We start from the raw sequence: 17,030 nt of genomic DNA, 5'->3' as shown, positions 1-17,030 counted from the left end.
CCAGAGAACCAATGTTTTTACTTATATGACGGATATATTGAAGCCCTCAAGTTGTCTACGTGTTGCATATCACCAGCGATGCCAGTTAATACAATAAGTTGAGCTAACAAAAACGAAAAGATCGCGCCAATTTTCAAAATTTCGGTTTCGGACTTTCGGTTCGGGCAATGAGTATCAAACCTTTAAAACTGTCATACAAAATGATGCAAAACAGGTACGCATCGGTACGGAAGAAGAAAACGCCACCGCCTAGTACACAGCATGCTCTGTTCAATTTTGTATAGCGTACAGGATTGCCACATTAAAATCTATATTAACTTGACATAACTGTTTACAAATTAAAAAGGTTATGGTAGTTTATACCCAAAAAGGCGGGTGGGTAATGTTAGAGACATAACTGGTAGTCGTAAAAACGAAAAAAAAACTGACACGCTTCCGTCACACTTCCGGATATCAGTTAGTTGATCGATTTTGTGAATTGCGCAAGCTTTCCCCTTTTGCACTACTAGAATTTGAAACGATGCCTACACTAAAGAACAGATTAGTTACATTAAACAGCTACTATTCCCAAACTGTATATTCTATAAAATGAACAATCACTTTTAAATTTGATAATATAGGCTAGGTACAACAAATTTGTAGTTTATTTTATTGAAAACTTTCAAGTAGAGACTTGGTTTTGCAATAGTAATTTTCATATTTATAATAATGGTAATAATAATAATAATAATAATAATAATAATAATAATAATAATAATAATAATAATAATAATAATAATAATAATAATAATAATAATAATAATAATAATAATTATTATTATTATTATTATTATTATTATTATTTGTATTATTATTAATATTAAAATAATACTAATAATAATGGGCAAATGGTCAAATTTCATAAAAAAAATTAGAAATAATAAAATCAATTATTCAATATAACATTATTCACCGCGGATTCAAGCTAATCAACAAGATGCAAAATTATTGGAATATATCAAGAACTTTAACTCCGCTATTCGTAATATTATCACTAGTATTTCATAATAATTATTGAAAAATTTGGCACGCACTCAAAACATAGGAAAACCAACAATGATAATAACAATCATATCTTATTATTATTATTTCATTATTATGATTACTTCTTGAAAAACAAATAACATCAGAAGTATGTTCAAGATAAGTAAACGAGCCGCTATAATACCTATATTAAAAAATATGCCATGCATGAAAGAAAAATATAGCATAAACATATCATGTGGGCTTCCAATCAAACCCGGATTTTGAATTCCACTTACTCCAACCACTTTTTAAAGAAATGTGGATTTTTAGCGTTGTTTTTAAAGAAATTTTTTCCTTTCGCAATATTTGCATCTGTATTTTTCAGGCGAAATAAAATACAGATTAATCTGTATATGTGGTAACCCTGTTACGCACGGCATATTTCGAAACGACACCCATACTAGCATAAAGATGTGTTCTACATCAATACTTTCATTTTAGCATTGCGTGAGTCGCAATTAAATGTGTTAGTGACGGTGCAAACTTTGTCTACTTCCATTTTGATGAATCTGATGCTTTTGGTACGAAATAGAGAAAATTCAACTAATTCTCTATGATGATTTGTAGCGCTGAAAAGTGCTTTGAATTTCCACGACCAACAGGTGTAAACTGATGACTTCAGCTGGCAGGCTTCTGCTGTGGTTTTGCTGTGTGACCGCGGCCCGGCTGCGACTGCCGCTCGCGACATTTTAGCGTAAAGTCTTCGATGTTGCTCCCACACCCTAACTGAGCAACGCTCCCATGACGACTGATGATTTCAGATGGCAGATTTCTGGTGTAGTAACGCTGTGTGCTCGGCCCGATGTTACTCTCGTGTGTGTCTTGCTTTTATAACCGTTCCCTACAAAATGATAGAAAAAGTAAAATATTCAGCTTTTATATCGCTGGAGTAGCACGTATTTCGTTCTCTTTCTCAGGACGCGTTCTGATTAGCTGGTGCTGAAATGGGTCAAATCAGACAGGTTTTTCAATAGTGTACTATTTAAAAACTTTAATGTTGTTGCAATACACGTTCAAGTTGAATTATTTAAAGATTATATAAATCCTTCCATAGATCACTGAGCTATGAACTTTTGAATTACGAGAAAGGCAAACGCAGGTCATGTGTTTTACTCTTCAATACTCGCTAATACCAAACATTTCAGAAAAGTTTTTTTTTGTATTGTTTGTGATTATGTCACACAACTGAACATTTTATCATAAAATTGTGATCATATTTCCGATGGCAAGTAGCAAAAATTGTGTTGATTCGTTTGAAACAACAAGAGATATTCACGATCAAAAATCTATCACTCTCTCAGGGGGTAAATTAGGAAAAGGTGCCCCATAGTAAAGTATGTCGTGTTCACGACAAAAGTTTTTGATTTTATTTAAGTTTGAAAAAAAATCTTGACAGAATCATCTAGTGATGTTTTTGAAAATATCAGTAATATAAGAAAGGCATCATTACACCCCTAGGTGGATTAAAAAAGGTTTTTTTTAATCAAAAAATACTCTGTCATGTAAGGCATTTATTAGCTTTATATGAAAATAAGGTATTTTAGACTTCTAGCGTGTTAAAGCTAATTCAACTGCATAATCGGGTAGATGAGTTTTACTCACGTTGGTTGTTAAGAGTCGTGTAGGGTCGTTAAGAGGCGGGTAGGGTCTAACAATTTTTAAAAACCATTTACTTTTTCTTTGTGCATTCAAATTGTAAAACATTTCAAAAAATTATTGATTTTTTGTTCAGTTGGTTTGACGTAAAGCCGCCATAACTAAGTTCAGTTTGCGCAATGACTAAGTGGAAACATATATTGAAGAAGCCAAATAAATGAGAAACTCACAGAAAAGATGTTTTTATGGAAAAATATACGCTCAGAGGCAGGACTCGAACCTGTGTTCTTATGCGATCCGTGCATACGCGTTTACCGTTTCCACCACCCTGAGCTGTGGTAGACACAGTTCTACAACAGACCGAGTTGTTAACGTACATCGACCGAATTATCTAATCTAATTGAACAAATGTATAGACCGAGAAAACTAGCGTTGGGTGTCTGATGAACAGAGAATATGTTTAGATATAAGGGTATCGGTCGTGAGTATAATAATTATAAGGGAAAGTGTTCGGTTACCGGCACCCTTTTCTTTTACGTTTATAACTTCTGACTAAGTGCACATTTTGCAGACATCTATATATCAATGAAAAGCTAAAGTCTATAGCTAACAACTGAATAAGACAATAAGTTGATTCAATCGATTGAAAAAACTTTATTATTTAGCAAGATGATAAATTTTGGCCATTACAAAAAATGTATTCGGCTACCGGCACCCCAAGAAATTTCGCTAAAAATGGAAAAATATAAGTAAAAACTGCAATTATTCAAAGAAAAAACGAAATTTATTCTTTTCGGAGGCATTTTGGACAAAAGTCTTCATTGTCTGTGGTGACTTCGCCATGGGTCTCTTGGCCAATGATTTGTATAGTGGTGCCTTGGTGTTGATTAGGCCGGTCTTTCACCGACTTCGCGGGATTGAATACGTGGCTGCAGTCGAATTTATTAGCTTCTTATCCACTAAGCAACGTTTAATGGCATTAATCAGTGCATAAAAGTTCATTTTCCTTGACTTGGACGATTTGTTTGAAGTCGTCATGACTAACAGAACCAGAGAACCAATGTTTTTACTTATATGACGGATATATTGAAGCCCTCAAGTTGTCTACGTGTTGCATATCACCAGCGATGCCAGTTAATACAATAAGTTGAGCTAGCAAAAACGAAAAGATCGCGCCAATTTTCAAAAGTCTGTAATTTCTGACGAATGTCTGCAAACAATCGAAGCTTCAAAAGTCTGTAAAAGGACTTTAGACGAAAAAAGGTTTACATGTTAACTAAGCAATTTGATAATTTACGGACAAATTTGCAGACTTGGAATCTCTGCATATCACTGACAAGTTTTCGCGATTTGTGGGGTGCCGGTAACTGAACACCTTGGGGTGCCAGTAATCGAAATCGGTAGACATTTTGAAAATTACAAAAAAAAACTTTGGTTGGGAAAATTTTGATAGCAACCGGTATTAAATCACGAAATAGATCGATTTCACCTCATGAATATTCAATCCACTCCACTTCGTTTTCAAGTAGTTTCATTATCACATCTGGAGTACCCCAAGGAAGTCATTTTGGGCCACTACTATTTGTGCTCTTTATCAACGACCTATGTGATAGACTAACGTCTTTTAATACCATGTAAAGCTTGCTTCATTTAGAATTGGAACAAACTTTTGCCCATATTGTGGCGCTCCTGGTGGACGGATTTGGAAGCTCTTGGCGCCCACGTGTCGGGAATTTTGTCAGCTTCACGTATGATTTTTGACATTCCGAAAATCGACTGTACTTTGTAAACAATCAACATGGAAGCCGAAAGAAGGAAAAAAAATTGTGCACAGTTATTTGGAAAATCCATTGTGGTCTGCATTTAGGCTAGCTAAACAGCAGAATTTGCCCAGAAATACCGTATGGCGCGTTATCAAACGGTGTAAGGAAACATTGACGACGATTCGGAAGCCTCAAGCCGATCGTCGGAGTCGAACTGACGACCGGAAATTGCGTGGTAAGATTTTGAAGACGATTAAGAGGAATCCTAATCTGTCGGACCGTGATTTGGCCAGAAAATTCGGTGCTGCCCATAGTACCGTGAGGAGAACTCGACTCCGGGAAGGAATCAAGTCGTATCGAGCTAGCAAACAGCCAAATCGGACAATAAAACAGAATAGTGTAAATTTGTTTTTGCCGACAAATTTGCAAGAAAATTTATGATTTGGCCGGGCATTTGCAGCTGCGGCAAAAAAACGAAAGTTTTCGTTACAAATAAGACAATGACATCGGAACTATAGCAAAAAGAGTGTCTCCAAAAACGAATTTTACCGTTCATTCGATCCCACGACCATCCTGTAATGTTTTGGCCAGATTTGGCAAGCTGTCATTACAGCAAAGCCGTTTAAGAATGGTATGCAGAGAAAGTGGTCTAGTTTGTTCCGAAAAACCTTAACCCACTCAACTGCCCCCAGTTCCGCCCTATTGAGAAATACTGGGCAATCATGAAGAGGAGACTCAAGGCAAAGGGAAACGTTGTCAAAGACATCAATCAGATGACGACCTGGTGGAATAAGATAGCTAAAACGATGGACGAAGAAGGTGTGCGCCACCTACTGAGCCGTGTTACAGGAAAAATTCGAGAATTCCTTCAAAACCGTGACGAATAATTTTATCCGTATTTTTTCTTAAAAGTATGAAGAAAACGCTACATTTGTATAAAAAAAGATCTTGAATACAATAATAAATAACTGAAATACAGGCAATTGTCTTCAAGCTTCGTTTTACAGAACACTACTCAACGGTTACTGCTAAGGCATTTGCAGTACTGGGACTAATCAAACGTGTAACTCGAGACTTCACAGACGTTTATTGTCTAAAGACACTTTACATTTCCCTGGTTCGGAGCATCCTTGAGTACGGAGTTATTGTGTGGTCCCCGTATCACTCCATTCATATCTATCGTATCGAACGTGTTCAAAAGAGCTTTATGAGATTTGCTCTTAGACGACTTCCTTGGCAAAATCGTTTCCAACTACCTGCTTATGAACATCGCTGCGCTCTCATAAGTTTGCCTACTTTACGTGATAGGCGAATCTTCCTACAGCAACTATTCGTTTTCGACTTGCTCTCAAACAACATTGACTGTGATGCTCTTTTAGCTAAATTGGATGCTCTTTTAGCTAAATTGGATATTGCTACGCGGAATGGATTTCTTCCGATCATCAGTTCATAGAAGGCAGTACGGCCAAAAAAATCCACTGCACGTTTTCTGTAAACAATTCAATAGCGTTTTTAATTTATTTGATTTTTATATTAGCAAAGAGACTTTCAAACAAAGAATAAGATTAGGATTAAATTAGTATAAGTCTAAGTCTGTGCGTAATTATTTTTTAACTCGAAGACAAACAAACAAATAAATAAATAAATAAATTTCGATTGATGCTTTTCAATTTATGATACTATAGAAAAAGTCATAAAAAACTTTTATGTTGATTTTCACGCAATTGATTGATTGATTTATATCGTTTATTTACCCCCGGTTATAATTCACGCAATTAAAATTTGTTTTAAGTGCAGCAAAAAGTGCAAGCGTCTGTTTGTTCATGACATTTGTCGAAATGACACTATCTGTTTTCTCTCAAAAGTTACGGTGGGGTGCCGGCAACCGAACATCTTCCCCTATACGACAACTTGTATATAAGATAATCGCCCTATGCGTCGCCAACCCGAGTTTTTGTAATCAAGAAAGTATTTGAAAAAGCTGGTTCCTTAGAAAAAGCAAGTTCAGTAATGACAGGCGCAGAATATTTGGTTGGCTATGAGAAGTTTCGATGAATATTATAATATCCTTTTGAATCCCATGAATGAATGAATATTATAAGCTCCTTTTGATACCAACAATCTATTGTGCTTATATGTGTCAACTGCAAGTAAATTTGTAAACTTCTTTTTCAGAATAATTTGAAACTTAAACAACTCCACCGATTGCCACCCAACTTAATCGGTAAACATTCCAGAATCAATTTAACCTACAAACAGAGCATTCTCGCAACGACACGAGCTAGCTGCTTGCGCCGCTTGTTCCACCGTCTTTCGGCTTGTCCATTTCGTCTTGTTTTCCATCAAGCGATCAAAATCTACTCGATTCCGAATCTCGACCTGTCGATGGCAGATTACTTTATGGGGCGGACCGGAGAGCGCACCGATCCGCGATACCGATCAAGATCACCGATCAGAAGTTTTTAAGTGCACATTTATTGCGCCGACTCAATAACTGTCAAGCGTTCGGCCATGGTAAGCTATATTATAAAGGGTTTCAATCGATCACGGTGGTACAACCGTCCAGATAGTGATCTTGACTGTGGCAAGTTCCGGGGAGGTTATTGCGAGTGAAATGGTCGACAGTACTGGCCGTTGATGGCAGTGCGGATGGCATGTAGGGACCTACCTCAAGACCTGGTTTGTGCACACGATCACCGACTGTTGGTTCGAGTCCTGGCCGTCACGGACTTGCAGCACCACGTGCACCCAGATGAAGTCGTTCTGCCGCCGCTGCATCCGAACCAGCAGTATGCAGGAACGGTCCTGTTCAGATTGGGTTACTGCGGATGGAAGAGCAAACAAGAAAAAGAGAAAAAGATAGGTGAAAATTTGGTAAAATAAGATTAATCGTTGGGGATAAATTTCAATTTGCCTAATGTGTGTGCTCCATAATCAATTATTTCTCGAGCGGGGAGCGGACTTGGCGGGAGCAGCACTCGATTGGAACGACTAGCAAAAAGCGAGACGCGGAGAAGGCCTAAAAGTAAAAAACCCAACCATATCGATTAGGGTCATTGATTAATGTGCGATGGGGAACCGAGTAACGGCCAGTTAATATATGATACCACTTACGGCCCCGAAGCGAGATTGTTCTTGATGGCTCTGTGCTGGCCAGTCCAGAAGGTCGAAACAAAAAAGTTTGAATGATTGTTGCAAGATGGATGGGGCTTTTTAGTGTTGTATTATCTTGATGAGTTCAATGATAGATTCACCGGAGGAGGTTGATTAGTCAGAATGTTTCAATTACTGGTTGGTTGATTTGTTGGTTTAATTAGAAAAAAAAGTTAAGATCAAAAATTTAACCTGAACTTTTATTAGTTTTTCCCAATTTGTGGTTTAGATTCAAGTATTTTCCAAAAATCTATTATTAATACATTTAGAAAAAATCGTCTTCATAGTTGCACACAAAAGGAGCGTCGTAAATTTACAATTCAAAGCATGTAAAAATATGCTATACAGTTACATCGAAACAGACACAAAAATTAGTTTTACGTGTTCATAGATGTAATATTGTATCATCAGCGGAGAAATTACGGCATGCTTGAATTTACGTCGAGCGTAAATTTCGATTTTCCTAAGAGTGCACACTTAAAAAATGTTACATCTTTATAGATGCTAATTTCACAAAAACTGTAAATAAATACCACCATTCCACAGGTCTGGCAAGTTGACATCGGTTATACTGGTGCCCGGAATCCGGTCCCGCAAGCACCGGAAATAGCAATCAAAAACTAAATTGGGCTCAAAACTTTTCTTATATGTATAAGTCATGTGAGTTGCTGACCATACGTCCATAGTCTTCGGAAAGCAGTTCCGAAATTACCGAAAATTGGAACAAAATCTCATTTTTCTCCGAGATGGCTCAATAGACATCCACGAACAAACGTCCCACGTAAAAGGTAATCCGGAACTACAGGTAGAATTGTGTTTAAAATTTAGCCTTTCTGTTTCATTCAGACTTCACAGCCGAATTTTTACATTTTATACCTACTCAGTAATGTCGCTCACTCAAATCCGTCGTCCGAGTACGATAAGTACAAACAAGTTTTTTTTTATACTCGTTGATACCAAACATCTTAGCAAACTATAATTTTGAGTTTTTTGTAGTTATTTCATACTACTGAAAATATTATCATAAAGTGTAAATATTTCAAATAACAACTTATATCAAACAATAGGGGGTCGATTTCTAGACCTCGACACACACACGACAAAAAATGTCTAATTTTGGCTAGAAATAATTTAGTAAGAATATATGAGAGCAATTGTTGCTTATGAAATGAAGAAAACTATGAACAATAATGAAGTGGAACATTTTCAGTGAAACGAATCGCGCCACGAGTATAAACGATGACAAAAGCGTATGTTAAAGAATGATAAATAACACGAAAGAGGATTTCCAGATTAGATTATTATTTAAAGTACAGAAGAATAGATTAGGAAATATTGTCTTAAATAATTAAGAATATATTAAAACAGTTTGTTGAACCAAGTGCTGGTTATACTCAGTGGATGTACTCTTTGCTACATTTTTTTGTTGCCTTATTCCACACGGTCTCTAGGCTGGTTTTGTCCAGAGAAAGATAACTGTTATTATCAATCTCGTAGTGGACCTCAGCCCGTTGTTGGTGACACTTGCAATGATAAGTGATTTTGCACGGATTTATGCGCAATACAAAATTTCATATGGAGCAAGAGTGGCTTTCATTTGAGCCTAAGTTTGCTAAAATCACATATAAAGATATTTTCTCAGTTCGTCGAGCTGAACCGAATGGTATGTGACACTCGGCCCTTCGGGCTTCGGTTCCGAAGTCGGGTTTCACATTGATTGCATAGTTTTTCTTTATTGCTCTATTGGATTCAATTGAAATAATATATAATAAACAATTTTTTAAAACTTGGAAAGAAAAACATAGAAATTAAAAGCAGTCGGTGTTGAACAGTCGTTCGCACCGCACGCGTATAGCTCTTAACTCCTGGAAATTTTTTCTGGTTACCTAGAGTTTCATTGATGCAAGGGTTCAGTCTTTTTCAAGGCTACTTGAATCACTAACAGTATTTTTAAAGACTAACAATTAGTCAGCCTTTTTCAAGGCTATACAAAGAGTGATATTCTAATATAATCAGTCTTTTTCAAGACTAAGAAATTAATCAGCCTTTTTTAAGGCTAGCTATTCAAAGAACTATTCTTCGAACTAATCAGTCTTTATTAAGACTACCACAAAATCAGTCTTTATCCAGACTTTTCCAAACTAGGAGTCTAATCGAAGACTAATTTAGCCTAGTTAATTTAATTTCAAATTTCATTCATTTCTAAAATGCTTGCGTCCAACCGGAAAGGCAACAAGCCTAGTGCTAAAAATAATTCAATACGGAATAAATCACAATCCGTTATTCAACATTTTTCTAATAACATTCACGATCTTATAGAATCTGAATGTAAAAATAAAAGACAACGGACGGATTTCCCTTCCGTTGATCCTATGCCGTCTAACAATATTTACGAGATTCTTCCTGAATCCGATTGTAGCGACACAGATGAAAATTCTTCAAATGTTTTCAAAATGGATGCTTGTCGTTCTGGAAAGAAACAACAATCTATGCCACCAGTGACGGTGATGATTTCCGAATTCAAAGCATTCCTTACTGAGCTTTCTACTTTTCTCCCGGAAGTAAAAGTCTCATTTCAAATCGGACGAAGAGGAGAATGTCGAGTCTTGGTTGATGGATTGGAAGATTACGAACGTCTTGAAAGGCTTATCAAATGATCAGTACTGATGATATTAAAAACGAACTCAAAGAATTGCTTGGTTTTGCCTCTACCCAAGTAATATTTATGAAAAAAAAGAGTGAATGGTACTTCTAAATCACGCTCGGGAATTTCCCATGAACTTTACTTAATACACTTCAATCGAAGTGATGTAAACAATTTGAAAACTTTAGAAAAAGTACGTTTCATTTCCCACATTAAAATTCATTGGGAACATTCCAGAGTTTACTGAAGATATTAATGTAAATCAAATCGAAGTGCTAGACATAATAGATGCCCTAAACAAATTGGATGTCTCTAAAAGTGCCGGACCTGATGGGATTCCACCCATATTTATGAAAAAATTAGCATTAGATCTTGCAACCCCTTTGTGCTGGCTTTTTAATAATTCGCTTCAGTCTGGAGTTTTTCCAGATACGTGGAAAAACTCTTTCCTTATACCAATTTTCAAAAATGGGAAAAAAGCAGACATATGCAACTATCGCGGGATTGCTATTCTTTCTTGCATTCCGAAGCCCTTTGAAGCGATCGTTAATGACAAACTGTTTAGTCAAATAAAAACTAGAATTACTCACATGCAACATGGATTTTTCAAAGGACGTTCCACTACTACTAATTTGCTTGAATTCGTCCACTATACCCTGACCGCTATGGACAAGGGAAATTACATTGAAGCTCTTTATACAGATTTCAGCAAAGCATTCGATCGTGTTGACATACCCATGCTTACGTTCAAATTACAGAAATTGGGAATCTTACCAGGTCTTCTTAATTGGTAGGAATCTTATCTAACAAATCGTCAACAAATTGTAAAATTTAAGGGTAAAAAGTCGAGCCCCATTCACGTCAGTTCCGGGATCCCCCAAGGATCTCATTTAGGTCCTCTTGTATTTATCTTGTTTGTTAACGACATTTACTTTCTTTTAAAAAAAATAAAAATTCTAATATACGCAGACGATATAAAACTATTTTTAGAAATAGAGAAAAGTGAGGATGCCAAGGTTTATCAAGAAGAAATTCTTTCTTTTTGTACATGGTGTAACAAAAGTCTTCTTCAACTAAATGTGAAAAAATGCAGTAGAATAACATTCAGTAAAAAACGAAATACACCTGACTTGATACTTACTCTTGGAAGTCAAACAGTTCAAAAATGCGAAAGAATTAGGGACTTAGGAATAATACTAGATTCTAAAATGACTTTTGTTGACCATTATAATACAATCATAAACAGAGCCAATAACATGCTAGGACTCATAAAACGATTTTGTTACTGTTTTCACGATCCGTATACAATTAAAACATTATACATTGCCTATGTTCGGTCCGTACTAGAATACTGTAGCTTAGTTTGGTCACCTTACTTAATCACATGGGAAGATCGAATAGAATCAGTTCAAAAACAATTTTTGTTATTTGCACTTCGTAAATTAGGTTGGACAAGACTTCCTCTTCCGTCCTATAAAGCCCGCTGTATGCTGATCAGTATTCAAACATTAAAAGAACGCAGAGAATTTTCAATGGTCTCATTTGTAAATGACATTGTCTCAAATCGCATAGATTCCAGTCAACTCCTGTCCAAACTAAATTTTTACATACCAGCTCGGCGTTTAAGAAATCGAAATATTTTCATTACAAACCACCAGTGAACAAACTATGCAAAAAATGGGCCAATAAATCAATTGATGGCTGTATACAACAAGCATTCAGAAGCAGTCGATTTCACTATGTCAAAAAACAAACTAAAGCAATATTTCAGTTCTATTCGGTAAGCCAATTATTATTATTCAACTCATAAAAAATTATACATTATTTAGTGATCTATTTAGAATAGTTTACTAATTTAAGACGATCATTGTAATTATCCTTATGGTCTACTTTTGAATGACGACAAATAAACAAATTATAAACGGCATAATCGTATTGCACTCTTATCGCAATGTCGTCGTTGCCAAGGCTTCGGCAATGGAATCAAAAATTGTCATATACGGTTATACGGTTTGAATTGTGGTAAATCGCATTCGAAAGACGTTTGTCCAATGAATGAAACCACTGATAAATTTTCATGTTCAAATTGCGATGGAAATCATAAATCCAATTATTTGAATTGCCCTGTCAGGGAAAAAATTTAAACGCTCGTTCGCTTAGACAACAAGTCAAATCAACTGCCTTAAATTTACAGAACATATCTAAAAATAAAAAAAAAGTTATAAATGTCACGCCTAATTCTTCTAAGGCACTTATTTCTCCGAATTTTATACAAAAACAGGTACGCCGCCCAATTCGTCTTGTAACGAAAACAATTTATTGACAGGTAGATCGACCTCGTCATCATATTCTTCTAATGACAGTTACGCTTTGGTAATAGGTAGACAAATACCTCTTCATTCTTCTAATGTAAATAATCAAAACACAGGAACGCCTTCCAGTTCATCTTCTAACGAACACAATTTATCAATAGATAGATCGACCAAATCATCTTCTTCTTACACTAGTGTAACAGGTAGAAATCTACCTAGCAATATTTCTTCATTGCCATTCGCTTCTTTAAACGAAGGCGATTTAGGCGATATAACTGAAAATTAAATGATCTACCTACAAGATCAATTTTTTTAAATGATCATCCGAATGAATTCGACTTCATCACTTTTTTAAGCATTCCAAATCGGATGGCAATTTGCAAATAATATTATAATGAATTTAACAGTGATGTTAAATAATTATTTGAATATTTTAAAATGGAATGCTCGATCTTTAAAATCGAGTGAAGATGAATTTTATAATTTTCTCAAAGTTCACAAAATTCATACTGCCATTGTGACAGAAACCTTTCTTAAACCAAATGTCAAATTGAAAAGCGATCCACATTATGTGGTTCATCGATTTGACAGGTTTACTGGAATGGGTGGTGGAGTTGCCATTTTTTTTCCAACGGTTAATTATAAATCGAATTTTACCTTCTTTCAATACTAAAGTTATTGAAAGCTCGAAGTTGAAATAATTCATGGAATTTATTTCATCGCTGGAGCATGTTTGCCATTCCAATGCACCGGCGAACAATTAAATTTCTTTCACGGCGATTTGCAAAAACTCACAAGATATCGACCGGAATGTTTCATAATAGGGGACTTAAATGCTAAGCATTTCCAGTGGAATTGTAGGCAAAATAACAGTAATGGTAAAATACTTCATAATCAACTCTCAGCTGGTTACTTCACAGTTCTTCATCCCAGTAATCCGACTTGTTTCTCTTCCGTGAAAAATCCCTTTACAATTGATCTGGTTCTAACGGATCAAAGTCACATTTGTAGTGAACCGAATACACATGCTGACTTTGATCTTCCTGTAACATTCAGACTTTCCAACGAAGCTTTAATTAATCCAATTAGTTCTATATTCAACTATCATAGAGCTAATTGGTTGGATTACAGATCTCACATTGAAAACCATGTGGATCATGAAACTATTTTAGAAAATTCTGCGGATATCCGCACAACAATAGATAATTCGAATCATTACATTATCGAGGCTAGAAATCTTTCAGTTCCCAAAGCTCAAACTAAATTAAATTCTCCTATCATCGATGACAATCTTCAACTGCTCATTTGGTTGAAGAATATTCGTCGACGACATATCAACGTTCTCGTGATCCTGCTATGAAAAACATAGTTAAGGATTTACAAAAAGAAATTAAACATAGATTTACTCTTTTACGAAATGAAAATTTCGCTAAATAAGTTGGACAAATTAAACCATATTCTAAACCTTTCTGGAAGCTTTCTAAGGTTCTTAAGAAACCTCAGAAACCAATTCCTGCTCTCAAGGAAGGAAATCAAATACTTCTTACAAATGACGAAAAAGCTCAAAAACTTGCTCAGCAGTTCGAAAGTGCCCACAGTTTTATTTTGAACGTTGTGAGTCCTATTGAAAATGAAGTCTCACTGAAATATGATCATATTTCAACTCAAGTGTTGACATTATTTAGACAAATTTTGATGAAGTAAAGTCTATCATTAGGAAACTTATAAACATGAAGGGTGAGTATAATGATAATATTTGTAATATTCTTATTAAAAATCTTCCCGATGTTGCCTTGAGACTCTTGGTTAAAATTTTCAACAAGTGTTTTTCATTAGCTTACTTCCCAAAAAGATGGAAAAACGCTAAAATAAATCCTATCCTCAAACCTGATAAAAAGCCAGCAGAAGCATCAAGTTATCGACCAATTAGTTCACTTTCTTCTATCAGTAAACTTTTTGAAAAAAAATATCTTGTTGAGAATGATGTCTCATAATAAATGAGAATTCAATTTTTTCACCAGAGCTGTTTAGATTTCGTTATGAACATTCAACTACTCATCAGCTTGTCAGGGTAGCGAACATGATAAAATCAAATAAATTTTCTGGGTTATCCACTGGAGTTGCTCTTCTAGACATAGAAAAAGTATTCGACAGTGTTTGGCACAAAGGTTTAATAGCAAAAATGTCTGATCTCCAGTTTCCTATTTATTTGATCAAAATGATTCAAAATTATTTAACTGATCGTACTCTTCAGGTTAGCTATCAGAATTGTAAATCTGAATTGCTACCCGTACGAGCCGGTGTTCCGCAGGGTTCGAGCGTAGCTCCAATCTTGTATGATATTTTCACTTCTGATCTTCCAAATCTACCCGTTGGTTGTCAGAAATCGCTATTCTGTGACGACACAAGTCTGTTAGCCACAGGTAGAAATCTAAGAGTGATCTGCAGTTGCCTACAAAGAAGTTTAAATATTTTCAGTGATTATCTGTCAAAATGGAAAATTAAACCAAATGCAGCAAAACCGCAATTAATTATCTTTCCTCATAAGCCAAGAGCTTCTTTTCTTAAACCAAACAATAATCACATTCTCAAATTGAATGGCTTGGAATTGACATGATCTGATCAATCAAAATACTTAGGTTTAACCAAAGACATCATATTAACAAGATATCCAGCTCTCACATTTCCCGAACAAATCATTGGCAACAACATTTTTTGCGAGCATGGCGCCCTCAGGCGAGTTCGCATCGAATCTCGTACACAGAAGTAGGGAAGAGAAATGTTAAATTCGTGCGCGCCAAAATAGCAGCACTGCGCACCCATACAATTGACATGATATGTTGAATGTGACACCGTGCGATGGCGTTGTTGAACTGAAGATTGATTTCGCTGCAAGCTGACAGGGTCTGGTTTAACGTATGACAAAAAACGCACTTTCAGGGGTCATATTGAAGGAATCCAGGCAAAGTGTAATAAATATATTAAATGTTTATACCCTCTTATAAACAGAATTTCTAAGCTCTGTCTAAAAAACAAATTGTTAATTCCACCAGGAAGAAAACGCTTCAAAGGATTCAGAATAAAATTCTGAAATCCCTGGTTTAGTACAAATGAGTTACACAGACTCACAAATATATGTTAGAACCATTAGATGTAATGTCACATAATATTATAAGCAAATTCCGACAAAAATTGATGCAACCTTCAATTGAATCGATTCACTTTCAGTATTAGTTAGTAAGTTAGTATATAAGTTCCTTTTCCCCATTACACAATACAAGTAGGTTTAGAATTTTCCCTACACAAAAATCTCAGAATTGCGGAAGCAAATGATGTATTCATGGTAATAATTAAATCATGTATATAATAGGGCTGAAAAGTCACCACTTGTGGGTGAACACCCAATTTAAATCTTAATTATTTAATTTTAACTCACATTCCAATAAATAGTTATTTAAAAAAATAGAAATTAAAAAAATATATAAGTTTGCTTATAAAAATTGGACCCATTTAAGAAAGTGATGTGAGGTATCAGGAATTTTAATTGAGTTATGGGAATTTTCAATTACTGAGCTCTGGGTGGATTAGAACAGGTTCTTACAGTTCGATGTAGTTTAAAAATTTTATAATCCTTGAAAAAGTATCAAATTTAACAACTCTCTTCAAATGGTTTGCCATACTGAAAACGTGTGCAAAGTTTTACCCACATTGGAGCCAGTCGATAGTGATTTTCACATTGTTTCTTCTGTTTATTTCAAGAATTGCTCATCAGTAAGTTTGAAATTTCGATATCTGTTTGATAACTTTTATATTGCTCTTCGTTGTCAATGCAAGGACACCGGCGATTGGTGAAACGACTAATGATATCGATTTGGACTCAATTGCTTTATGTTATTTTTTAGAGCTTTTTCAGAAACGATAAATCATCAACAAACGTCCATCGATCAGTCGTTATCATCATAATTACTTGAATTATCTTTACTAACAACTATTGTGTTATCGCATGTCGATCATTTGCTTCCATCTGATCGCTATCAGTGCGCGTTCATCAGTAGTGACAGAACGTCGTGAGAATCGGAACCAATTTTTTCGTTGACTTTCTAAGAAACGGCGGCTCTTGCCATCCTCATCATCAACAACCAAAACAACAACAACAACTCATACTCACTCAGTCGATGTTTGCTTTGCGCCTCCCGCGTTGATTCCCAGTGCAGCAGCTGGTACCACGAAATGCCCTGCAGTTCACTGCGACTGTAGCCGAGATGAAATTCACCACTGAAACGAGACGAAAGCGGAAAATTGTCAATTTTTTACTTCTCTCTAGCAAAGGATCTCAAAACGGAGTACGGAGCTGTCTGGGAGGACGCGTAACTTTTGTACATATGGGGACGTTTATCTCTGAAACAAATCTCGGATCTCGCCCATCGATATCGTCGTTTCGGATCCGTAAGAGCATAAGCATCCGAGGGAACACAGATCACACAGTGACTAAACAGC

At 35.7% G+C, this 17,030-nt stretch overlaps 1 protein-coding gene across 1 annotated transcript in view; it reads right to left on the bottom strand.

Moving 5' to 3' along the window:
* Window positions 1-17,030, bottom strand: part of LOC131429458 (neuronal PAS domain-containing protein 4B) — a 155,243-nt gene that overhangs the window by 19,918 nt on the left and 118,295 nt on the right. The window contains exons 8-9 of the mRNA XM_058593593.1: window positions 16,702-16,808; window positions 7,093-7,246 (exon numbers count right to left, since the gene is read on the bottom strand). Of these exons, the coding sequence (XP_058449576.1) occupies window positions 7,093-7,246; window positions 16,702-16,808 (261 nt within the window). The remainder of the gene's footprint in view (window positions 1-7,092; window positions 7,247-16,701; window positions 16,809-17,030) is intronic.

This window comes from Malaya genurostris, chromosome 2, assembly GCF_030247185.1.
Source record: "Malaya genurostris strain Urasoe2022 chromosome 2, Malgen_1.1, whole genome shotgun sequence".
Classification (NCBI taxonomy): domain Eukaryota; kingdom Metazoa; phylum Arthropoda; class Insecta; order Diptera; family Culicidae; genus Malaya; species Malaya genurostris.
This window is presented reverse-complemented; position numbering and strand designations above follow the sequence as displayed.